At 38.8% G+C, this 25,602-nt stretch overlaps 1 protein-coding gene across 1 annotated transcript in view; it reads right to left on the bottom strand.

The window, feature by feature from the left end:
- zdhhc13 (zinc finger DHHC-type palmitoyltransferase 13) overlaps positions 1-25,602 on the bottom strand; it is a 63,285-nt gene that overhangs the window by 3,897 nt on the left and 33,786 nt on the right. The window contains exons 8-15 of the mRNA XM_063061709.1: positions 21,180-21,311; positions 17,299-17,432; positions 13,001-13,101; positions 11,831-11,955; positions 9,218-9,280; positions 7,586-7,679; positions 6,395-6,478; positions 2,701-2,858 (exon numbers count right to left, since the gene is read on the bottom strand). Of these exons, the coding sequence (XP_062917779.1) occupies positions 2,701-2,858; positions 6,395-6,478; positions 7,586-7,679; positions 9,218-9,280; positions 11,831-11,955; positions 13,001-13,101; positions 17,299-17,432; positions 21,180-21,311 (891 nt within the window). The remainder of the gene's footprint in view (positions 1-2,700; positions 2,859-6,394; positions 6,479-7,585; positions 7,680-9,217; positions 9,281-11,830; positions 11,956-13,000; positions 13,102-17,298; positions 17,433-21,179; positions 21,312-25,602) is intronic.

The raw sequence follows: 25,602 nt of genomic DNA, 5'->3' as shown, positions 1-25,602 counted from the left end.
AGATCACAAGAATTACGTCAAGATTTAGTGAGCTTTGGCAGAATCCTGCACACTTAACTCACTCGAAGCATGTGCTTACTTTTAAAAAGCTACTTTTCAAAGGCTGCTTCCCTGACGTAGTTGCACAATAACTCAGCAGACTAGCGTGCACAAAAATTAAATACACACGAAATGTATAAATGATACAGAATATTCTCTGGATGACAGGGTAAATTTAAAAAAGTTCTGCCATTTCAACTATTAAGCTAAAAGCATAATATCTTCCCCTTGTTACTTTCAGAATGCTTTTGTGAATGTGATACACTTTGTAATCGCAGATTTTGTTTAAGTTAACAAAAGCCTCAGTTTGTAGTTACACTATTTCAACAAAATATACTTGAGGCGGACTGCAATTACTGTAAAAACAATGTTTACATTTCAGAACTTTTTATGATAGATCCAAATTAAGATTACAAACTCAACTAAAGTACATATTTGGAGTACCACCTGCATGAGAAAATACCAGGATAGTGAAGTGTGAAACTGTATTTGAATCTATTTTAGAATTTTATAAAATACTGTGCAAGAAGCTTTTAGGGCGAGAAGCAGTGTCAGTTCACTGCACTGCTCCAATTGCTGAAATGAAAATTTCAACAGCTAGAAACAGAGTTAAGGTTTTGTTTTTAATACGTGCCTCTTCATCTCTGACCAGATACAAGTGTGAGTTCATGCCTTCAGATTTTGAATTCAAGAATAGCTTGACAAACCCTATCAAGACCAATGCAATTGGGCTCGGGAAAATAATTTTAAATGCTCATTTAAATACAGTAAGCTGATTTGTACAGGAGCAGTGTACTGTATCATGATTGCAAGAAGTCATGCTGAAAATCTGCTATTAATTTTTCTAGGTTTTAAACTTGACAAACCAAGCTTATGGCTAATAATGCACAACAGTGGATAAATAAATTGATCCACTTTACCCCCAGCAGGCTGAGGGTAGCAGACACCAACAGAATCAACAAACTCATTCGTAAGGCCAGTGATGTTGTGGGAATGGAACTGGACTCTCTCACGGTGGTGTCTGAAAAGAGGATGCTGTCCAAGTTGCATGCCATCTTGGACAGTGTCTCCCATCCACTACATAATGTACTGGTTGGGCACAGGAGTACATTCAGCCAGAGACTCATTCCACCGAGATGCAACACAGAGCGTCATAGGAAGTCATTCCTGCCTGTGGCCTTCAAACTTTACAACTCCTCCCTTGGAGGGTCAGACACCCTGAGTCAATAGGCTGGTCATGGACTTATTTCCTGGCATAATTTACATACTTACATATTACTATTTAACTATTTATGGTTTTATTACTATTTAATTATTTATAGTGCAACTGTAACGAAAACCAATTTCCCCCGGGATCAATAAAGTATGACTATGATACTTTTATTTTTCTATTCAAACTTAATGCACAGGCTAATTCCTAGAAAGCAGAGATGACAAGAAAATCAAAGTGAATTGTTACGAATTGTTAAATGTATTAATCAAGAAATCTAAGTGTTCCTAATAAACAAACTGACATGGGATGTTTATCTTCACATGATATCCTATGCCAATATTTATAGGACATTGAAAGGTGAAATTTCAGATAAATAGAATTTCAAAACGTTCTTATATTTAAAAGAGAAACTGAAGCTATTGGCAACCACCTTCTTCCTATAGAATTGATACTCTGCCAAACCTTTTAGGCTTGCTGATTTTGACCACCCTTGAAGACTCATTCTCCATTTCTCACTGCCTCAGTAAAGCAGCCAATATAATCAAAGACTCCACCTACCCCAGCCATTCTCTCTTTCCCCTCTCCCACCAAACAGAAGATGCAAAAGCCTGAAAGCACGTATTGCCAGGCTCAAGGAAAACTTCTCTCCCACAATTGGTTATCAACTCTTGAACGAACAAAAGATGGACTCTTTGGCCTCACAATCTATCTCATTATGATCGTCATCTTGTTTACCTGCACTTTTTTGGTAATTTTACACTTTATTCTGCATTATACCTTATTCTAGCTCAATGCATTTTGGAATGATTTGATCTGTATGAAAAGTATTCAAGAAAAGCTTTGCCATTCTGGATCTGTATCTTGATACATGTGACAATAATAAACCAGTACCAAATATGAAATTTCATGCCAGCTATATACTCTACTGCCTGTAGCTATCAGTTAGTCATTAACTGCACAAATTATTTGTCACACTTGACCTTCTGTTATAATAACTGCATAAATTCTTAACCCACTGTCAACCTCACTAAATTGTATTCGTGCAACAAACAAAGGCGTTGCGGGAACTCATGTATAAAACACACAAGTACCAACTTTGTGTGTTGCTCCAGATTTCCAGCATGTGTAGTCTTATGTTGCCTTATTATATTTAGCTGCCATGTAGCAGTAACTGAGGGTGATTCATGACACAATTGCAGTTCAAGGGTCCTTAAAGAAAAACAAAGGTAGCAATGGACTACTTTTATAAATATATAGAATGTATATTAGTGCTAAAATGTTAAGAATTCTCAAATTTCAACGGAGTGTATAACTGGGCAACTTTCCTCATTTTTACCAGGTGTCTCAGTAAAGTGTGCCACAATTTTATATTGTGACAAGGGGCAGGTTATTGCATCTTTGGCACAGCACTAATTAAATTCCACGGATAATTGGAAATTATTGTTTACCTGATAGAGCTGGTTAAATAGCAGAAATACGACCCATGAGGAATGGAATAGCACTAGCAGAAAAATCCAAACTATCCATGGAGAACATGAAATAATTTGGATCAGAAGTATCCATAATCCATTCTTCTCATAGCTGGTTACACAATGTGAGGACCAGTCTGTAATCATGTGAAATAACAGGGTTACCTTCTAGAACGCTTGCAATACATGCACACATCACACGCAACATTCCTGAATGCAATAATGCAAATCGAATGACTCGTTCACCAGACTAATCACTATACTGACCGCGCTTAAATTTAAATTGTGAATTATTTATTTGAAGCTTTTTTTTTGAAAACTTACTAGCAGTTAGGATCTCAATATCTAGTTGGCTAGCTTAGAGTACTAATGCTATTGAGGCAAACAACATGATGAGCCACTGTTCCCTCTTACTGGAGAACCCAGGACTGGGGTCATTTAAGGAAAAAGGAAAAAATTCACTCGTGGGTTGTGAATTATTGAAATTCTCCAACTGTCAATATTTGTGAACAAAAGGAAAAGAAGGATATGTGAAAAGCACAGTATTTTGCCATTGAATTTGATATTCAACCATGACCCTAAATGACAAAGCAGGTTTGAGAAACCTTCTGGCCAATTCCTGCAGCTGTACCATATACTCTCACTTTAAGGTATTCTTTTGAACAGATGATCTTATGTAATTATTTATTTTATTTTACTTTATCTTATTTAGATACAGCACGGAATAAGCCTTTCCAGCTCTTTGAGCTGCACTGTCCAGCATCACCCAACAATTTCAATTTAATCCTAACCTAATCATGGGACAATTTATGATGACTAATTAATCTATTAACCGGTATGTCTTTTGACTCTGGGAGGAAACTGGAGGACCCAGAGAAACCCGTGCATTCCACAGGGAGGATGTACAGAGATTCCTTATAGAGGATGCCGAGACTGAATTCTGATGCCCTGAGCTGTAATAGCAGCAAGCTACACTATACTACCATGGCACCCAAAAACAGACCAAATAGTCAACTGATTAATAAACCTACAGTTAACTTAAAGCTGTGAAACACAGTAAGAAATCATTTTAAGCAGTTGTGCCACTGCAGTAACTTCTCCACATTGTACTTCTTTATTTCACAGGAGGTAACCGTTTAGTCCATTAATTCTAGTTTTCAAAGCACATACATCAATTTAATATGCTCACTTATCTCCCATTCCCTCACACGCTCATCAGCTCTCTCCTATTCTCCTACACCCACTTACACTGGAGGCAATTTACAGGAGCCAATTAACCCAAGAGGTTCTTTATAAGCCACCTTTAGGAAATAAATTAATTAAAATATACTCAAAGAATTCTTATTAAGGTTCATACAGATAAAAAGGTATCTGATAGGTAGCCACTCCAATATTATGAACTTTATATTCATTCCCTGAAGAATATGCATCCAATTAGTCCTACTGAAGGAATCTAACTTAAAAGCCATTGCAAATCTTGTAGACAGAAGGAGCCAATGTAGGACAAGGGAAATACGCTCTTCTTGAATTGGATCAAAAAACATTTCACGGTAACATATACAAGATGATGGAGGAACTTAGCAGGTCAGGCCACATCTACGGAGAAGAATAAACAGTCAACATTTCCAGGCAAAACCCTTCATCAGGACTGGAAAGGAAGGGGGAAGAAGCCAGAATATGAAGGTGAGGGGAGGGGTGGGAGACGAGCGATGAAGTAAGAGGTTGGGACATGATAGGTGGAAAAGATTAAAAGGCTGAAGGAGGAATTTGATAAGAGAGGAGAGTGAACCATGGGAAAAAGAGAGGTGATAGGCAGGTGGGGAGAATAGATAAGAGCGGAGCCAGAATGTGGAATGGGAAAAAAAAGAGGTGGAGGGAGGAGAAATTACTGAAAGTTTGAGAAATTAATGTCATCCAGTTGGAGGCTACCCAGACAGAATATGAGGTGTTGCTCCTCCAACCTGAGAGTGGCCTCATTGAGGCAATAGAAGAGGTCATGGACTGACATTTCAGAATAAAAATAGGAAGCAGAACTAAAATCGGTGGCCACTGGTAAATCCTGCCTGTCGCTGACAGTTAAGCCTGATTTATACTTCTGCATCAACTCGATGCCATTACCTACGCGCATTGTGAGCATTTATACTTGTGCGTTGGTGTGCCTGCATCGCTCTGCAATTCGCGCAAGTCACGCATGTGCACACACCTGCCCGCGCAAGGCTTCATGGTCATGGTAGTCTTTCTCAGGGTAAACAAGCAGCGAGCGTCTTTTTTCGTAAAAGTGAAATGTGTCCTCCATAATTTCAGAGGTCTGTAAAGCTTTATGGAAAGCATTGCTGCCAGAGTTCCTTCCCTGCCCTTCAGTCGCCCAATGGGAAGCTATTGCAGCGTAGGATGAAATGCGATGCTACCAAGCGGACCAATCACAGCTGCTGCGTTCTGCATTGCTGCAACGCGGTTACATTTTGGGAGAGGTGCGCATCAGGCTACGCGTAGGAATCCACGTCAGTTCTGCGTAGGGTTTGCAATGACGCAGTACTTACGGTGTCGAGTTGACGCAGAAGTATAAATCAGGCTTTAATGTGCTTGACAAAGCATTCCCCAATTGACATTGGTCTCACCAATATAGATAATCACTGGATATATTTGATGATCCCAACAGACTTAAGGTAAAGTGTTGCCTCAACCTGTTTGGGGCCTTGAATAGTGGTGAGGGAGCAGGTGTAGCACTTGTCTCGTTTGTAGAGATAATGCCCGAACCAGACTGCAGATAGTTTACTATCACCCAAACATAACATTGAAAAAGAATATAGTGCTTTCCCAGTATACATGACACATAAATTCTTCTCGGGCTTCCATCCGAGTCCAGGTATCAATTTTAACCACCGCTACAATAACAAACTCCGCCATCTTCATCAGGGATGATGCCTAAGCCCATCTAGTCCGGTGGTATATATGCTCAACTCCCATCATCCATCCCTCCTGATTGGTTAGTTCCCAACAACTCAGGTTTTCACTGTCTTGCCTTGTTTAAAATCATATTCCAGTTCTTTGTTGAAATTCTTATTCTCTAGTCTTATTTCAATGGCTTCCTTCACTGGGCAGTCCCAAAAACTGCTGGCACAGCACAGCAGTTTTGTGCCAAAGTCAATCCTGTGGTCATTGTGTATGCAATGTTTTGCAACACCGATTTCTCCAGGTAACCCAAATGGATAAACCTCAGCCCCTTGAAGTAAGACTAGAGTTTAAGAATTTCAACAAAGACAAAGGTCTCACTCTACGTAAAAACTGGAATCCAATTTTAAACAAGGCAGGACAGCTGAAACCTGACCGGTTGAGGACCTACCAATTAGGAGAGACGGACAACTGGAGTTGAGTATATATACACCGGACTATACAGGCCTAGGCATCATCCCTGATGAAGATGGCGGAGTTTGTCATCGAAACGTTCGCTAAAATCGATATTTGGACCTGGCTGGAAGCCCAAGGATTTATAGCTGACACTGTTTCAATAAGAAGAAGGTCAATCTTGCACAAATTATATCATTAAGATTTTTGCTTCAAGTGCAAGCAACTGACTGTTCACTTGAAAGGGAATATAATTCAATTATTATTTAAAATAACAGGTGTGCTTTTGCAAGGCAATTAATAGGACTCTTGGAAAAAGGCCACTTACACACAATCGTTCCATAGCTCATCCAGAGAAGTACAGTGAACACGAAAAACAGGAAGCTAACAAAATATCGCTGATTCCAAGCACCTGTTTTCAAAATTAAAAAATGTGACAAGGGAAATGGTTGTTAAGATTTGGTATTATTTCTCACTAGATTCTTTTCCTTTGAGACTGTGGTTAAATATATCTTAACAATTACAATGTTTTTTATTTTACCAACTTTAATATTGTGTGTAGAAATATTATATACTGTTATTATGAGGCAAAACATCTGCTCCAAAATGGCAAAAAAATAAAATTTAAGAAGTGCTACAATTATCAAAATAAACAGATTCACGTTACTAACTAAATTGCAAAATATCTTCATTAACCTGTAATAAAGAAAAAATAAAATGGTCAAAAAAAGAAAATTGAACTACTCCTCAGCCGAAAGGACCATACGGCTGGAATAGTATTCAAATTTGGTCTATTTTACTGGAAGACTTCAGATAAACCTTGACCAGGGAAAGTGAGTAAGCAGATGGAGTTTTACTTTATAACAGTACAGCTATCATTCTGCAACTAAAAAGCCCCTGGACCAATAATAGTGGGAAGCATATAGGATGGTTGCAATATAATAGTTGTAAATAAAAGAAATCCTAAAAGTAACTATACAATATCAAACAATACATAGTAGTATTGATTACTCTTGATTAAATCTCTCTAACTTAAAATACATTGCAATCAAACTACACTTGTTGGCTTCTTTATTCCGTACAGAGGTGGAACCCGGCGTGATCTTCTGTTGTACAGCCTAGCCACTCCAAGGTTCAACGTGTTGTGCGTTCACAGATGCTCTTCTGCACACCGTTGTAATGCATGATTATTTGCATTAGTGCCTGCTGTCAGCTTCAACCAATCTGACCATTCTCTAATGACCTCTCTTAATTCATTAACAAGGCATTTTCTTCCACACAGCTACCATCCTCTGATTTTTTTTTTGTCTTTTGCCCCATTCTCTGTAAATTCTAGAGAATGTTCTGCGCAAAAATCCCAGATCAGCAATTTCTAAGATACTTAAACAATCCTGTCTGGCACCAACAATTCTTGTTGAGAGCTCATTTGGCAGGTTTAGTTTAAGCTAGTTCCAAAACTACCATTCAGAAGTCTGATCATTTATATATTGAGACTGCGTTGCAACAAAAGGTGACTCACCAATACACCGTGCAATCCATAGACAATGATGATCAAACTTGGCTACACAACGGTCACAAACGGGACAGTGTTTAGATCGGAGAGGTTTGCGCACCTGGAAATATTGTCATTAATTTGCAAAAATTATCCACATTCAGAATGTTCAACAGCCATCATAAATGGCTTCAAGGGAGACAAGAGGATCGCAGCTGCAATAAAGTAATACATTCACATATATACGTTTGTATTTTTAAAGAATTGCAAACTAGAAAGACGCTATGACAATCAATATTTAATCCCGTAGACACAAGAGACTGCAGATACTGGAACCTGGAACAACAAAACTCAGTGGATCAGGCAGCATCTGTGGAGGGAAAGGAATAGTCGATATTTTGCATTGGGATCTACTGCTGTAGTTGTCACAAAGCTCTCTCACATAAATTTCTCAAAGATCAATAATTAATTTAAATTGTGTGTTATTGAAGACTAGCTTCTTTGTCAGCAAGGTAAAAACTACAGCAGCTGTGGAATTTTGAAGATAATTATAGCAGAAGGCTATTAAGAGCCATTTGTGGGTTATTAGTTGAGTCCTACATTTGAGAATTACGTTTTGTTCCCACAGCAGTAGCTGTTGATGACCAAGCACGTCAGCAATTCAACTGAATATCTCTGAAGACATACTGATACTTTAGCTGGCAAGAGCTTTTTTTTAGAAGGAAGAAAATTACTCTTAGCTTTAAAGCTAACTTGGTAACTAGACATAAACTCAGTCGGTAGTGATTCTGAGGATTAAGCAAATCAATTTTGCATTTTTCTTCACATGTCTGACTATAAAACGAATCAAAGGGTAAGGATTATTTCAAGGAAGTCGCACGAGGTGAAAGATGAGTTATGACAAAGGCTGATTGGCATACTCCTGCAACGAGTATGTACTATAAATCATTCAATCATTATTTGGCTTATCTTTGTTTCTTGAAAGACTTATCTTACACTAACACTTAATTTCCACTCTCAATAAATTAAGACTTAGTTTATGGATACAGAGATTATTTTGTTTTCTGAAGATGATGAAAATTCAATAAAATATTATCTTTTCCTATGTTTCAATATGGTGAAAAATGTACCTATTAAACTTTCAGCCAATATGACCATATCAGATAGTCACATTGTAACAGCTCAATCTACTTTTGCAGGAAAGCTCACCAATGAATTACCTTTAGCAGTGATCATGGGAGAAATAACAATGGGTGATCAAAAAATATTTTGACGGTAACATGCTGCTTCAAAATTTTTAAAGTGCTTGTGAGGTGTAGCCACACAAGCAGAAAGGGAATGGGGCAGGGGTAATAAGAGCATAAATGAACATATTCTACCACAAAAGGGACTGGGTCAGGGAAGAGAAGGTTGGAATGAAACAAAAATCCAGTGGGAGAGGTGGGTGGAGGGAAGAAAAGCAACTCAACTGTAAACTAATATAGTATAAAGTAGAAATGACAAAATATTTGATGTATAAGAAATTAATTAGTAAAAGCAAAGCATTTGTCACACAATATTAGTATTTCAGCTATAATTATAAAATTGCCACTAAGCTTGGCAAGTTAATTTTATTGAAGAATGGACAGTGTTTCAGTATAAACAATAATATTCACTTACAAGACACATAGTGCAGAAGATCCTTGGGTCCAAGCAATCAGCTTCTGCAAGTGATATAACAGTCTGGAAAATAGATTAAATAGATTTCAAAGATCATTGTTATACAATTAACATAAGTTATTTTATTTTGCATTGCTTCATCTGGCATGGCATACCAAAAAGATGCAGAACACTTTCAAGCTGAATGATTGAGAAATGCACTTTCAGGATATCATACAACCTGAGGTACTTTCTGAAATTTTATAGTATAGCAAAATGCAATGGACAATTAACTCATAACAAGATGTCATAGAGCACCATGCTAATGATTGGATGGTATGATTTTATGTTGATGCCATATAAAATTAATTACAGAAAATAAATCTTTACGGTGTAGGTTACAACAAATTGGATGAATCACAAATTGGATGGATCAAAGACATTGTAGCCAAAATGAGCATAAATAAGTCATCTTCTGGTTGACAAGATGTAAAGACTAGTGTGCCTTAAGCCTGGTTTATACTTCTGCATCAACTGGACGTCATAACCGATGCAAGAAGCCTACGCGCGTTGTGAGCATTTATACTTGTGCGTTGGTGTGCCTGCGTCGCTCTGCAATTCGCGCACGTCACGCATGCGCACTCACCTGCCTGCGCAAGGCTTCGTGGTCATGGTAGTCTTTCTCAGGGTAAACAAGAAGCAAGCGTCTTTTTCGTAAAAACGAAATGTGTCCTCCATAATTTTGGAGGTCTGTAAAGCTTTATGGAAAACATTGCCACCAGAGTTCCTTCCCTGCCCTCCAGTCGCCTAATGGGAAGCTATTGCAGCGTAGGAGGAAATGCGATGCTACCAAGCGGACCAGTCACAGCTGTTGCAGTCTGCATTGCTGCGACGTGCGGTTACATTTTGGGAGAGCTGCGTGTTGCAGCAATGCAGGCTCTCGCGTAGGGTTCCGTATCATCTTTGTGGTGACACAGTACTTACGGCGATGCGTTGACGCAGAAGTATAAACCAGGCTTTAGGGATTTCTGTGGGGCCTAAACTTCTTAGAAATTGCATAAATGCTTTGGACAAAGTCAAAAATATTGTTGCAGTATTTGCACAAATCGCAAGTTGTGTAGAGAATAAAGAAACTACAAACGGGATATAGACAGGCTTACCAAGCGGTCAAAGATCTGGTAAATTCCAGAAAATGTTAAATTGTCCAAGAAAAACATAATAAAAAAGGATATTATTTAACCATTGAAAGATTGCAGAGCTCTGAGATGCAGAGGAATCTGTAGGTGGAACTGCCTAAACCCAAAAGACCAGTATTCAGATACAGCAGGTAAGAAAGAAAGCGCACATTATTGCTTATTGCTAAGCAAAGTGAATGAAATGCGAAAGTAGAGAGATGATGTCTTGGTTATACAGAGTATTATTGTTATTTAAGGCTGGTTCTGAATAAGCTGTAAGCAGATCAGAGAGTGTTTCCAAGATTAATACCTGAAACGGACCTGGTGACTTACGAGAACATTATAGACTAGGTTTCTGTCCATTGGTGGTCAGAAAGTGAAAGGCAACTTGACTGAAATATAAAATGAGCTTTAAAATCTTGATAATGTACTCTAGGAGAGGAGCTTCATCTTGTAGGAAAGTCTGGGAAGAAGGCTGAAATGCTTAAAAATAAAAGCTCATTCAATTAAGACGATGAGGCAAAATACTCTCTGAGAGTTGTCAATTCTCAGAAGACTTCTACAACTCTTTGAGGAACAGTAGATACATGGGCAGAAGTAGGTGCATTCTTGATAACCATACGGTGAAGAGTTACTGGAGTAGATGAGAATGCAGAGGTCAGGTTGCAAGCAGCAATGAATGATCTCATTAGCAGACTGAGAGGAGCTAAGTAGTCTGCTTGTACTCTGAACTTCAATGTTCATATATTCAATTAATTAATAAAATCTGGACAGAACACAAGGCATAATTCACCTGCTTTTCTCTGAAATGACACCACTGCAATTCTGGCATCCAAATGAACAAACAGATGGCCCTCTGTATAGCATCTCATCCAAATAAAGCCATAACTGACATTGAAGGATTTCGAACATACTCTGCTGAAATGTTAGTTTAGTCCCGTGCCCAATATGTGAAACCATAACTTCCTGACATACGAGTATGCTGATCAATGGAGTCCAGCTGACACTGATGGAGGCACTGCTTATGCCCAGTGTGGTTTAAGTCATAACATTTTTACTGCACTAATTTATGAGTTTCATCGTTGCAAAGAAATATCACCACAACTCTGTAGCCTATTTTCAATTCTATTCTTATTTCACAAAATTAACAGGTTAACATTTAACAATTAACTGTACCCCCATCACCTAAAGCATATACCACGGTAACAGCAAGTTTTTCCCCATCTGCAATTTAGCAATTCCATTAGTTTTATAGCAAATTACACATTAATAAAGCAGCTGTGATCTTCATATTTGAATTTAAGAAATTACTAACATTTTCTGTGGAGTTTAGGCGAGAAAGAAAGCAAAAAGCAAGTCAGCTAGAAAATGCAAGAATGAAAAATTGTGAAAGCACAATTAAAAGCTTAAAATCTTATTGAGGAACATCTTCTAATATAAGATAATTAAGTATCATTACCTTTTTCTTGTCTTCCTCTGAAGCTCTGATGTATCCAGGGTCTGTTGTCCAGGTTTTATAGAAGTAATAGATACAACCTGTTATGCTGACAGCAAATGGAATCTGAAATACTGAATCCGGAAAATGTAAGTTCCTAGTTAAGAAAATTTCAAAATACATTTTTCATGCCATATAAAATCAGGAAACAATGACTGTAAAACCATCCACTGAGGAAGATGACATATGGTAAACTGAGGATTTCATGTACATGGAATTTTTAAAATTGATAAAAGGACATTTCAAATCCTGAACAACATGCAAATATATACCAGATAAAGCAGACAGAAAATTTATTATCGAGATAATATAAATCAAATTCTTCTAACAGAACCAAGACTGTGGAAAATAGTTGAAAAAATAAAATCCCTTTGGAATAAAACTAAATTTAGTTTAAGTGTAATCCAGTGTCAAATCCATAATAGCATTACAAACAAGACAAAAAATATATTTTATACAAACCAAATATTTAAGGGTAGCAATCAGTTATTATTGTTCTTTACCTATATCAACATGTCCAAAAATAAACCACAAGTGGGGTGGATCTTCAAAATGAAAGCTGACAGTTCTATGACTCACAGGTCATTCAACCCAGCAAGTTCATGTAGGGTAGCACACGGCTATTTATTTATTTATTGAGATACAGTGTGGAATAGGCCCTTCTGGCCATTCGAGCCACTTTGCCCAGCAATCCCCCGATTTAATCCAAGCCTAATCATGGGACAATTTACAATGACAAACTAACCTAACAACTGGCATGTTTTTAGACTGTGGGAGGAAACTGGAGCATCCGGAAGAAACCCACGCAATCACGGGGAGAAAAACTCCTTACAAGCAGCGGTGGGAATTGAACCCAGGTCACCTGTATTGTAAAGCGTGGGCTAACCACTGTGCTACCGTGTCACCCTAATAAATTCCAATTAATTACAGAACAGATCCCAAGATCCTGTCTGACAGTCATCTAATTATATTAATCCTACTTCTGGCCAAGCAAAACATGATATTAAGGTTGTGAAATGCACTTTATGGGAACACTAAAGTAAACTTGTCATTCATCAATGGAGACATGAGAGATTGCAGATGTGGAAAATCATAAAGAATACTATTTCCATACCCAGATTAATAAAAGGATATCAGGCAAGAACCGGATGAACCACGTGACGACCATCCAAAAAAGTGATGCTGCCAAAAATGCTAAAGGAATGTAGCCAAAAGTCTGCACACTCAAAAATCTCCTATGGAAGTAAAACAATAACAAATAATGAGTTACTGAACAGCAACTTCCCTCATTTTTTATTCTATTAGTCTTTTACTCTGTCCTTACGAAGGTATCAAGACTTATGTTACAGCCCAGCATGCCCAGCCTCAGCAGGTCTTTATAGCTATGCCTCAAGAGACTTCAGGAAAATTAGCTTATTTTCCTTTCCTAACTTGAAGATATGTATTACTACCCTTGCACAAAAAAATTGCATAGTTAACATAGATTTGGGTTTCCACTCTGTGTGGTTCATCTGAATTGCCAAAGCAGTAAAGGTTTTGCACATGCTCTCATTATTTTAGTTTGAAAAGATTTTCAAGAGAATATGCAAAAACATTACAGATTCCAGGCACCCCTTAAGAAAAATTAACATTAAAAAGAAAAGCAATAGTCGACCATTTAGCCCTTCAAGTCTGTTCTACTATTCATCAGGATTATGGCTGATCATCCATCTAGGCTGCGTTATTTCCACATCCCTTTTAATATCAGGAAATCTATATGTTTTGAATCAACCTTCAACAGGGTAACTACAACCCTCCAAGGCATGGAGTTCTAAAGAATCACCACCCTCTGTGAGAAGAAATTTCTCATTTCAGTCCTAAACAATTTATTTCCTATTCTGACTCAGCAGCCCAGGGAAACATCCTCCCTCACCTTGTGAAACCACAGAATTCCAAACTCCAGAGAATACAGGCCGAGCCCACTGTGTACGGAAAAACCTCCAACCCTAGATATATATAGATATTTATTGAATCATATGAAAATCTGGAAAATGTTCTATAATCTGCGTTGATATTCTACTGCTCTCTACTGTCAGTAGCTACAGTGAAAATACCCTGAAAGAAAATTCTGAAGGTCGCCTGATTCTGTTGTTATGCACCAGCAACACACAATAAAACTTTAAGTATGTGTGTGTGTATATACACACATACACACACACACACACACACACACATATATGTTAAAGTTAAGTAGTGGAAAAAGAAAGGAAAAAAAAGTGAGGTAGTGTTCATGGTTCAAAGTCCAATCTGAAATTTGATGGAAATAGTGAAGTAAACACTGCCCTCTCCTGGTTACATGAGAGAAATGAGTAACAAATTGTTCAAAGCAAACTTTTTTAAGTCCTATAAGGCAGGGGTCCCCAACCTTTTTTGCACTGCAGACCAGTTTCATATTGACAATATTCTTACGGACCGGCTGACCGTGGGGGGGGGGGGGGTAGGGTTGCCAACGTACAAGAGTGGTAGTCAATTACGTTGTGTTTACCCCGAGAAACACTACAATGACCATGAAGCCTTGCGCGGGCACCAGTGTGCATGCATATCTTGCGCATGCGTGTACAAGCCGATTTTTTAAAAAATCATTTTTGGCGATTCTGTTCGGGGGGGGGGGTGGGAGTGTTAATCACGACCAGAATATAGGTGATAAGTGGCTAATACACTCAATTTCGTTTCTAAAAGGGTTTATCTAACAAATTTAATATTAAACACACAGCGCATATTTTCTTCGCGTGAATATAGCGATAAGTCAATTATCAGGGGAGGACAGGGGAGCTTGAAGTAAGTGTTGAACGAACTTCCAGTAGAAGTGGTAGAGGCAGGTTCGATATTATCACTTAAAGTTAAAGTGGACAGCTATATGGACAGGAAAGGAATGGAGGGTTACGGGCTGAGTGCAGGTCGGTGGGATGAGGTGAGAGTGGCGTTTGGCACGGACCAGAAGGTCAGAGATGGCCTGTTTCCATGCCGTAATTGTTATATGGTTATATAAGTCACTTATAATAGCATCATAACATTTTAAGTAACGTTTGGATATTAAACACACAGCGCATATTTTCCTCGTATGAACATATAAAATCATTGCAACGCACCAATATCGCTGAATCAGTGGGAGCCCTGGGCTGAATACTTCTTTCCCAGCAACAACACAGTCCTATCGAGGGGTGATGGGAGACAGCGATACTCGGAGGTTCCTTATGTCCAGTCTATTCCGTAATCAGTTTTCGTTGCATTCGTTGCAGAGATATGTTGGAAATGGAAGCAACGTTTTCAGTGCTTTCCTGACTATCTCAGGATATTTAGCCTTGACTTTGATCCAGAATGCCGGCAGAGATGTTATGTCAAACATACTTTTCAGCCCGCTGTCATTTGCAAGCTCAAGGAGTTGATCTCCTTCCCGCGCTGACATGGATGACGTGTACGTAATGACCTCGCGTGCGTTCAAGCTCAACAGTGCGCGTGACGGGGAATGAGGAAAGGTGCAGCTGACTCCTATCGCCAAATCATATCGTTTCCTCGCGGCCCAGTAGCACATGCCTTGCGGCCCAGTGGTTGGGGACCGCTGCTATAAGGCTGAGATTTAGATTTATTATCACTGACGTCATAAAGCCTGTTGTTTTGCAGTAGCAGTACAGCACAAGACTTTAAAAATTACTATTAGTTACAATAAAAAATTATACAATATATTAAATAACTATTGCAAAAGAGGAATAGATTTTAGGAAAAGATTTATTGACCTTTCAGAAATCTGATGGTAGAGGGAAAAATTGAATATGGGTCTTCAGACTACTGTACTTCCTCTGTGATGGTAGGAATGAAAAGAGAGCATGTCCCAGATGTTGAGGGTTCTTAATGATGGATGCCATCTTCCTGAACCACAGCCTTTTAAAAATGTCCTCACTGATGGGGAGACTTGTGTCCATGATGGAGCTGGCTCAGCCTGACCCTCTGCAGCCTTTTCTGATTCTGTGCATTGGAGCCTTTGTACTAGGTGATGTAACCTGTCAGAATGTTCTCCACAGTACATCTGTAGAAATGTGTGAATCTTTGGTGATTGTATCAATGTATTAGGCCGAGGATATTCTTGAGATGTTGATGCCCAGGGACCTGAAGCTGTTCACTCTGTCAATGACCCCTCAATGAGGACTGGTGTGTGCTTTCCAAAATTCTCCTTCCTGAAGTCCATAATCAATTCCTTGGTCTTGCTCACTTGGAGTGCAAGATTCTTATTGCCACACCAAACAGCTGATCTCTATCAGTCGTGTATGCATCCTTATCACCATCAGAAATTCTGCCAACAACAGTGAGTAATTTATAGATGCCGTTTGAACTGCAGTTAGCTACACAGTCATGAATGTAGAGACAGTAGAGCAGTGGCTAAGCACACATCCTTGATGTGTGCCTGTGTTGATAGTCTGCGAGGAAGAGATGTTATTACTGATCCACACTGACTGTGATCTCTCAATAAGGAAGTCAAGAAACCAGTTGCAGAGGGAGGCACAGAAGCCCAAGTTTTGAAGCTTGCTGATTAGTACTGATGGTGTTGAGTGCTGATCTGTAATTGATAAACAACAGTCTGAGGTACATCATGCTGCTGTCCAGGTGCTCCAGATCTGAGGGGCAAGCCAGTGAGGTTGCATTAGCTCTTGACCTATTGTGGCAGTAGACAAATAGCAGTGGATCCAGGTCTTTGCTTAAGCAGGAGCTAATTCTAGCCATGACCAACCTCTCAAAACAATTCTTCACAGTAGACTGAGTTCTACCAGCCCACCAGGGCTTTGAGGCAGCCCACCCTGCTCTTCTCAGACACCAGTAAGATTGAGCAGGTGAGAACCTCTGAATGCAGCAGCCAAAATTACCAGCTCCCAAGATGTAATTTTAGTCATTATTTCTTGCTATATTATATTAGTTATTGGACTTCAGACGTTACCTTCTATGATCATTCTCCATGTATTATTTTGTTATTTCAAGCTCTGTGCAATTCCAGCCATTAGTAAGACATGACAGTAAGAACATGTCAACCTTCACTGAAATTTCTCAGCTGGACATCTTCCAATTTAGCAAGCATAAATGAAGAACAGTAATTTTATGTTGCTAAGTCCCTAGAGAGCCCTGAAAAAAATGAGTACCCTAATCACAAGATTCCCTCTTCAATATATAAACTGAAAATATTAGGTTGATTAAAATTTTTTTGTGAAAGATTACTTTGTTCATTTTTAGATTCCATGATTAATTTTCCAAGCTGCCCAATATAAAAATCTTGTTGCAATAAGTTTACAGATTAATTACCTCATACCAATTCAAGTAAATGTGCTTTTCAAAGTTGAATGACCAGCACTATATTCCATTAAAAAGAGACAGACAGTTAAATCACATGTGTAGACAAAGGTGCATACCTTATTATAAGCTGTATTATGAGCCAAGTGGAAACAAACAATATGCCTTTCAGAAGCCAGGAGTCAGATTCCAAGTCTGCTATGTAGCCTGTAATCCATATTACTCCCACTGACAGCAAAAACAACAGGAGAAGCTGCCGATCAAAAGACAAATCAATCAATATTTTTAGTTTATACTTCTTACTCCAATATTTAATGAGACCAGGAACATGAAAGTGTGAAAGGCAAAGAAGGGAAGGGATTCTCTTAAGGGTTTAAGAGAATTTTCTTGAGCAGTAAGCTTCCTACTCAGAGGAAGATGTAGCACTGGATCTAATTCTGAAGACTGATGTAGGGGAAGTGGGAAGGATTTGGGAAACAATGATTTTTCTTTTATTTATTCACAGGGTTTTTGAGCACCAGACTTATTATCCATCCTTAACTACCCTTTAACTCAATAACCTATAGGTAATTTCATTTAGAGAAATTAAAAGTCAACCGCGTTGACGAATCTAGTCACATTTGGACTCAGTGGCCACTTTATTAGGTACCTCATACCTAATATAGTGGCCACTGAATGTACGCCCACTGTCTTCTCCTACTGTAGCCATCCACTTCAAAGTTCAACGTGTTGTGTGTTCAGAGATGCACTTCCATGCACCACTGTTGTAATGAATGGTTATTTGAGTTACTGACACCTTCCTGTCAGCTTGAACCAGTTTGGCCATTCTCCTTTGACCTCTTATTAAGGTGTTTTCACGCACAGAACTGCCGCTCACTGGATGTACACTTTTTTTTTGTACCAGTCTCAGCAATTTCTAGAGGCTATTGTGTGTGAAAATAGCAAGAGATCAGCAGTTTCTGAGAAACTCAAGCCATCCCATCTGGCACTCAGAATCATTTCAAAGTCAAAGTCATTTAGATCATACTTCTGCTCCATTCAGATGTTTGGTTTGTGGTCTGAACAACAACTCCACCAGTTGACCATGTCTGCATGCTTATATATATTGAATTACTGCCAAATTCTTGGCTGATTAGATGCTTGCATTAATGAGCAGCTGTAACTAATGAAGTGGCAACTTAGTACGTCTTGAAAGAATGGATGAACTAGAAGGGATATTAACAATTACCGAAGATTAAATGGTAAAACATGACGACAATATAGGTAGTTTTGGTTAAAGTCAATTCTCTGAAATGTTAATTTTGTTGGTACTTGATTCACTCAGTGCTTACTATGAAACAGGAGGTGGCACTTAGCCCATCAGGTTTATGTCAACTCTTAGCAGAACCGTTTAATAAGCCCAAGTCCCCCTTTCGCTCCCTGGCTGCAGGTTTGCAAATCATCCTTTTGCAACTTACTTACACTAAGGGGAATTTGCAGGTAGAAATGGAAGCACTCAGCAGAAACACGGGGAAAATGTGCAAACTCTACACACACAGCACTTGATGTCAGGATTGAACATGGATTCCTGGAGTGGAGTCTGTCTACTACACACTACAGTATTTCCAGCATTTTTTTCTTTATTGCATATTTTAGCCTTGTACAATATTTTGCTTGGACAACGCTGGATAAATTCCAAGAGAAGGATTCTCATCCAAAGGAAGAGCTCCCTGGATGACTCGAATTATAGGAAAGAAAGTGAAAACAGGTAAAAATAGGCTTATGGTAAATAGAGAATCAAATTGAATACAAGCAGCTCAGAAGATTACAAACAAAAGCTAAACAGTATTATAATACACATGTGGACAACCAAAATGGAACCCAAAGTCTAAAAAGGAATCTAAAGAAAAAAATAAAAGTTTGTCAAGAGGGCACTACCAGTTAATGACTCAATGATCATCACATTGAGGTACGAAATGAGTATTTGGTACTGTCAGCGTCCTCTTCTTCAGTGAATGCTAATGTCACAGTAAAGAAGTATTTGGAAAAGAAGTTAGAATAAAAATAGACTGTAAAGATTGGCAATATTCAAAGGAAAATAAAACAGATGTCAAACTAGACAGATGGAAAGCATTTCATGCTCCTTAAGGACTATGTTACAAGATCTCTGGTCTCAGACTCTTGAATTTCAAGATGGACTCTTGGCCTCACTAACTACCTCATTATGATCTTGCGCTCAATAATTTACTTTTTCCAATAGCTTTTACACTTTATTCTGCATTGTTATTGTTTAACCTTATTCTGGCTGAGTGAACCATGTAATGATTTGATCTGCACAGTAGTATGAAAGATAAGCTTTCAACTGTACCTTGCTACATGTGACAATAACAAACAATACCAAATACCAATCTTCCAGTCCTCATCCTTAGATACAGGTCATGCCCAAGAACCAGGTGATTCTAAATGTTCATTTGAAGAAAAGGAAAGAATGATAAACCCAATAACAGAAAGGCCAGTAGGCTGGTAGGGAGACAATAAAAACACGAACGAAATAAACTGTTATTTGAAAAAAATGTGGGCTTATTAATGAAACTAAGTACGAGTATATCCGTAAAAGAGAAATCAAAATTGGCTAATTTGACTGAGTTTATTGAAATAACAAACTGAGTTGATCAGACAGTGTTGCTAATATGCATATGAAATTTGAAAATGTTTATGATTAGCAAAAAAAATCATCAAAATTGAAGACCATAGTTATGGACATATGGATACAAAATCTTTGAAGATAAAAGCAGTCTGTTAAAAATATACAGGATCTATCACTTTGAAAATAATAGCATAGACAAAGGTGGTGCAATGTTAAACCTTAATTAAATATTGATCAGTGGATGCTCTACAGACAATTTTGGCCAGCTTGTTTTAGGAAAGCATCAGGGCTCTGAAGTAGGTGAAAAGATCAACAGAAATGGAACGAGGGATTTTAAAAAAAACTTGTGACATGCAAGAAGTGGACAAAAAAAAAGAATTAGGGTGAGATTTAATAAGCTGTTCAAAATAATGCTTCTGAAAGATTAGATAAGATACTGTTTCCAGTGAAACAGAATGATAGAAAATGCCAAATCAACCTCTTCAGACTGAAGAGGTCTAGAATTCAGCAGCATAGAAACTAAATTTGGGATCAAGATGAGGTTTTCTTTTCTGCAATTCCCTGTGAAATTCCGCAGTTTCTTGGGGTCACGTGCAGAGCAGTTGCTGTATCTAGCTGTTATTCATTCAGATAGGATGCTTTCTATAAGGCGTCAATAAAAATTGGTCAAGATGGAGAGATACATGTCAAATTTTTTTGCCTACTCAGGAAAGTAGAGGCATTGGTAGGTTGTTTTGCTGTGGCTTCTGATGCTGATGACTCCTGGGAACTTGAAAGCTCTCAACCGCAATACAATCGATGAAGACAGGAGCATGTGCACTGCTCCTTTCTGATATCAATGACCAGTTATTTTGCCATTAAGGGAAAGATTGCTGTCAACGCACCATGTTACTAGGCTATCTCCTTCCTGTACCATGACTCATTGTTATTTGAGATACAGTGGTATAATTTGCAAACTTGTAGATGGAGTTACAACACAATCTTACCATGCTTTCTGGCCATTTCCTACTTGCATAGGAAGAACAAAGCTTAGAAAAGCAAGCAGCAATTAAAAGATGGCAGCTGGATCTCCAGTTCCTGGTACATCCAAAACAATACGTCACTGTCATCAATTAGACCATAAATCAAACAATACATTCACAATCCATTATGATCTTATACCTTTAGGCTACACTGCACTATTTTCAGTAGCTTTTACACTTTATTGTGCAATATTATTGTTTTACCTTATTCTAGCTCAATTTGGTATTATGATTCGATCTGTATAAACAGAAGCCAAGACAAGCTCTTCACTATATTTTGGTACATGTGACAATAATAAACCGATTCTAATTCAATAAAAACATTCAAATGTAAGTATTCTCAGTGACTTACCTTGTATTTTTCAAAACTCTTGAAAAGCTTCAGCACAAAAGAGCTTCTACTTCTAGAAGCATTTGTGTCAATCAGACTATGGATTATCCAAGGATTTCTGTTTTGCTGGGCCAGCCCCAGAGGAGTTTCACCCTGTGAACAATTTAGTACATTTTAGTTCACCAGCAAGTGAACAGTTTAAAAAAAATTAAACTGTTAAAAAATAGAAACATTAAGCTCAGAAATACAACAACATGCAGTAACACATATTTGTAGACCTGGAAAGTTAGGCCATTGTAATGTAAAAATAGCAAAGTTGCAGTCAGCGCAGCGGTACTGGTCCAAATGAAAACCACCCTCCCTTCAGTTCCACAGTGGACACTTGATGATGAAACTTTTAAACTGCAAGTAAACTGCAATACAAGATGTGGAACAATACCTCCCTGCTCTCTCACCTAAACAACTGGGCATGGATATTTCACAGGAGTTAGCCCCAGCATTCTGATCCGATACTTATCTCTCATTTATTATTACTATAAAAGATGTTGCATTATTATTGTGAACATGCAAACCCCAAGTAATCTGCCAGTATCTCATATATCACAATAATAGCTAGACTTCATAATTATTTACATTTACCATGACATATTGTGCTAAGTCTTGAAAAGGAATGGAAAATATTATTTACTTCTTTATATTGTCATAGTCATACTTTATTGATCCCGGGGGAAATTGGTTTACATTACAGTTGCACCATAAATAATAAATAGTAATAGAACCATAAATCGTTAAATAGTAATATGTAAATTATGCCAGTAAATTATGAAATAAGTCCAGGACCAGCCTATTGGCTCAGGGTGTCTGACCCTCCAAGGGAGGAGCTGTAAAGTTTGATGGCCACAGGAGGAATGACTTCCTATGACGCTCTGTGCTGCATCTCGGTCGAATGAGTCTCTGGCTGAATGTACTCCTGTGCCCACCCAGTACATTATGTAGTGGATGGGAGACATTGTCCAAGATGGCATGCAACTTAGACAGCATCCTCTTTTCAGACACCACCGTGAGAGAGTCCAGTTCCATCCCCACAACATCACTGGCCTTATGAATGAGTTTGTTGATTCTGTTGGTGTCTGCTACCCTCAGCCTGCTGCCCCAGCACACAACAGCAAACATGATAGCACTGGCCACCACAGACTCGTAGAACATCCTCAGCATCGTCCGGCAGATGTTAAAGGACCTCAGTCTCCTCAGGAAATAGAGACGGCTCTGACCTTTCTTGTAGACAGCCTCAGTGTTCTTTGACCAGTCCAGTTTATTGTCAATTCCTATCCCCAGGTATTTGTAATCCTCCACCATGTCCACACTGACCCCTTAGATGGAAACCGGGGTCACCAGTACCTTAGCTCTCCTCAGGTCTACCACCAGCTCCTTAGTCTTTCTCACATTAAGCTGCAGATAATTCTGCTCACACCATGTCACAAAGTTTCCTACCGTAGCCCTGTACTCAGTCTCATCTCCCTTGCTGATGCATCCAACTATGGCAGAGTCATCAGAAAACTCCTGAAGATGACAAGACTCTGTGCAGTAGTTGAAGTCCCAGGTGTAAATGGTGAAGAGAAAGGGAGACAAGACAGTCCCCTGTGGAGCCCCAGTATTGCTGATCACTATGTCGGACACACAGTGTTGCAAGCACAAGTACTGTGGTCTGCCAGTCAGGTAATCAAGAATCCATGACACCAGGAAAGCATTCACCTGCATCGCTGTCAGCTTCTCCCCCAGCAGAGCAGGGCGGATGGTATTGAACGCACTGGAGAAGTCAAAAAACATGACCCTCACAGCGCTCGCCGGCTTGTCCAGGTGGGCGTAGACACGGTTCAGCAGGTAGACGATGGAATCCTCAACTCCAAAAAGCATATTGAAAGAATAAGCAATACACACCAGACCAAATTCCCTTCTCCCTTCCCAGTCATTATGGCCAATAATAAGAGGCCTTTTACATTTAGGAAGGAGGGTTTTGCAATCTCAGGAAAAAAAACAACTGCTATCTTGTTGGGCTACAGCGGTGCGATGGTTATGTTATTGAACCGTGCTTCAAATTCAGAAAAGCTGAAAGCTCAAAAGAGATAGGAGACCAAAAGTGGGAAATTAAAGGCCGATTAGCCTAATAACTGTTATTGGGTTAATGCAGACATCCACTGGGGTGATAGAGAACATAATGGAATTCATAAGGCAATCAAGCAGAATTAATTTGGCTTTATTTCAAGGAAATAGTGTTTGATAAATTTGCCTAAATTTGTACTTTGAGGATATAAAGATGGACATGATGTTGAGCTCTGTTCATTTGGACTATGTAATTATTTAGTATGCATGCACGCTCTCCCTGTTGTGCCAGTGAGCGTGGGAGAAAGTCCTTGTTATTTGGGTGTTAACAGAAGTAGCAGAGGATGGTTCCCAATTGTAGGATCCCGCTGGCACTTGATGAGAGCAAGCCTTACAACAGCTGGTAAAATGAAATTGCAATTCGGACTCATGTTACAGAACTGGAGAAGATGAAGCAAGCCTTGGCTGTTGCATTGTCACTTTCGGGAAGAGAGAGAAAGACCACAATGAGAATTTTGGTGGAAGACTTGAACAAAGACGACAGCATGAATACATTAATAAATACATTTGACTGTTTTTTTTGAAGGAAGAAAAGGATCAGATTTATGAGGCATTTTCAGACTTTGACAAAATTTACAGAGACAATTCTCAAAATATGGCTGATTATATTATTGGTTTTGAACAAAAGTACAATCTCATGTGTGAATACAAAATGGAATTTCTGGATGCTGTATTGGCTTTTAAATTGTTGGATACTGTGTATCTAGACATAAAGGACAGACAAACAACAGGAATTCTGCAGACGCTGGAAATTCAAGCAACACACATAAAAGTTGCTGGTGAACGCAGCAGGCCAGGCAGCATCTCTAGGAAGAGGTGCAGTCGACGTTTCAGGCCAAGGCCCTGACGAAGGGTCTAGGCCTGAAACGTCGACTGCACCTCTTCCTAGAGATGCTGCCTAGCCTGCTGCGTTCACCAGCAACTTATAAAGGACAGACAACTAGTTCTGCATTCACAGAACTTACATTTGCATTTATGAAATCAGCAGTGAAGAGCATTTTTGGAGAAAAGGCTGTGAAGACAACAGCCGGAGTTAGTTTGAGACAGGAAACAGCATACTCCACTGAGCAGAAACAAGAGTATAGCAAGCGTAGATCCCAGAGGGATCAGACAAGGGTACCATTACCTGGCACAAATCCAATAAGTACAGTAGGAAATCGAAATGTGTAGTATGTCAAAGTATTTACCACCGGGCAAGAAATCGTCCGCACGGAACCGAACAAGTTAGGCTAACTGAAGAAAATAGCAAATCTGAAGATGTAGAAGAGTGCCATATCACATTGTTTGTGAAGGAATCATTTACTAATGCAGAGAGATCTGAGGCAGAAATTTTGATGACAGAATCTCAAGGACCTGCTGTTATTGATACAGCATGCACATGCACAGTGCGTGGAGAAAAATGGCTTCAAATCTATGTAAGTGAACTAAATCAGAATGAAGTTCAGAAACTGGTGAATGTAGATACACCTAGTTACAAAGCATTTAAATTTGGAGATGGAAAGATTGTACATTTCACTAAGAGTAAAAATTTCTGCAAAAACAGAGCAGAAAAAATGTTAAATTGCAACAGAAGTGGTACCAGTGAACATTCCTTTACCCTTGAGTGAATCTTCCCTAAAGAAAGCAGGAGCAGTATTGGATACGGAGAATGACCAGGCAACGATGTTTCAACTGCCAGTGTCTCTTGAGCTCACCAGCTCTGGACATTACTCTGTGAACTTTCTAGACAAAGACATTACTGAGAATCAATGTGAGAATGAAGTGCTAACTGCTACACAAAACATATCCATAGATGAAAAATGCAAAGTGTTGTTCAAACTTCACAAGCAGTTTAGACACACTTCAATTGATAGTCTTCAGAAACTGCTCAGGAGTTCAGGAAACAAAGATGTGGATTATTTTTCCATTCTAAAAGCAGATAATTAACAGCCGTGAGACATGCCAAAAGCTTGGAAAGCCCAAGCCTGTGGTTGGTCTGCCACTAACAATGAAACAGTAGCCATAGACTGGATCAAGGAGTATGGTATCTCCACATCATTCTTGAGTTCACATGTTTCAGTGCTGGTAGCATTGTAAGTACAAAGAGACCCTCAGAAATAGTAAAAAATTTCATCCATTCCTGAATAAGTGTGCATGACTCACCTTGGAAAGTAGTCAGTGATAATGGTGGCGAATTTAATAATGAGAGATATGGCAGAGAACTTTAACATTGAAACAAAGACAACAGTGGCATATCATCCCTGGAGTAATGGACTTCTGGAGCGACACAATTTGCCGACAACAC

Source organism: Mobula hypostoma, chromosome 11 (genome assembly GCF_963921235.1).
Source record: "Mobula hypostoma chromosome 11, sMobHyp1.1, whole genome shotgun sequence".
In the NCBI taxonomy this organism is placed as follows: Eukaryota; Metazoa; Chordata; class Chondrichthyes; order Myliobatiformes; family Myliobatidae; genus Mobula; species Mobula hypostoma.
This window is presented reverse-complemented; position numbering and strand designations above follow the sequence as displayed.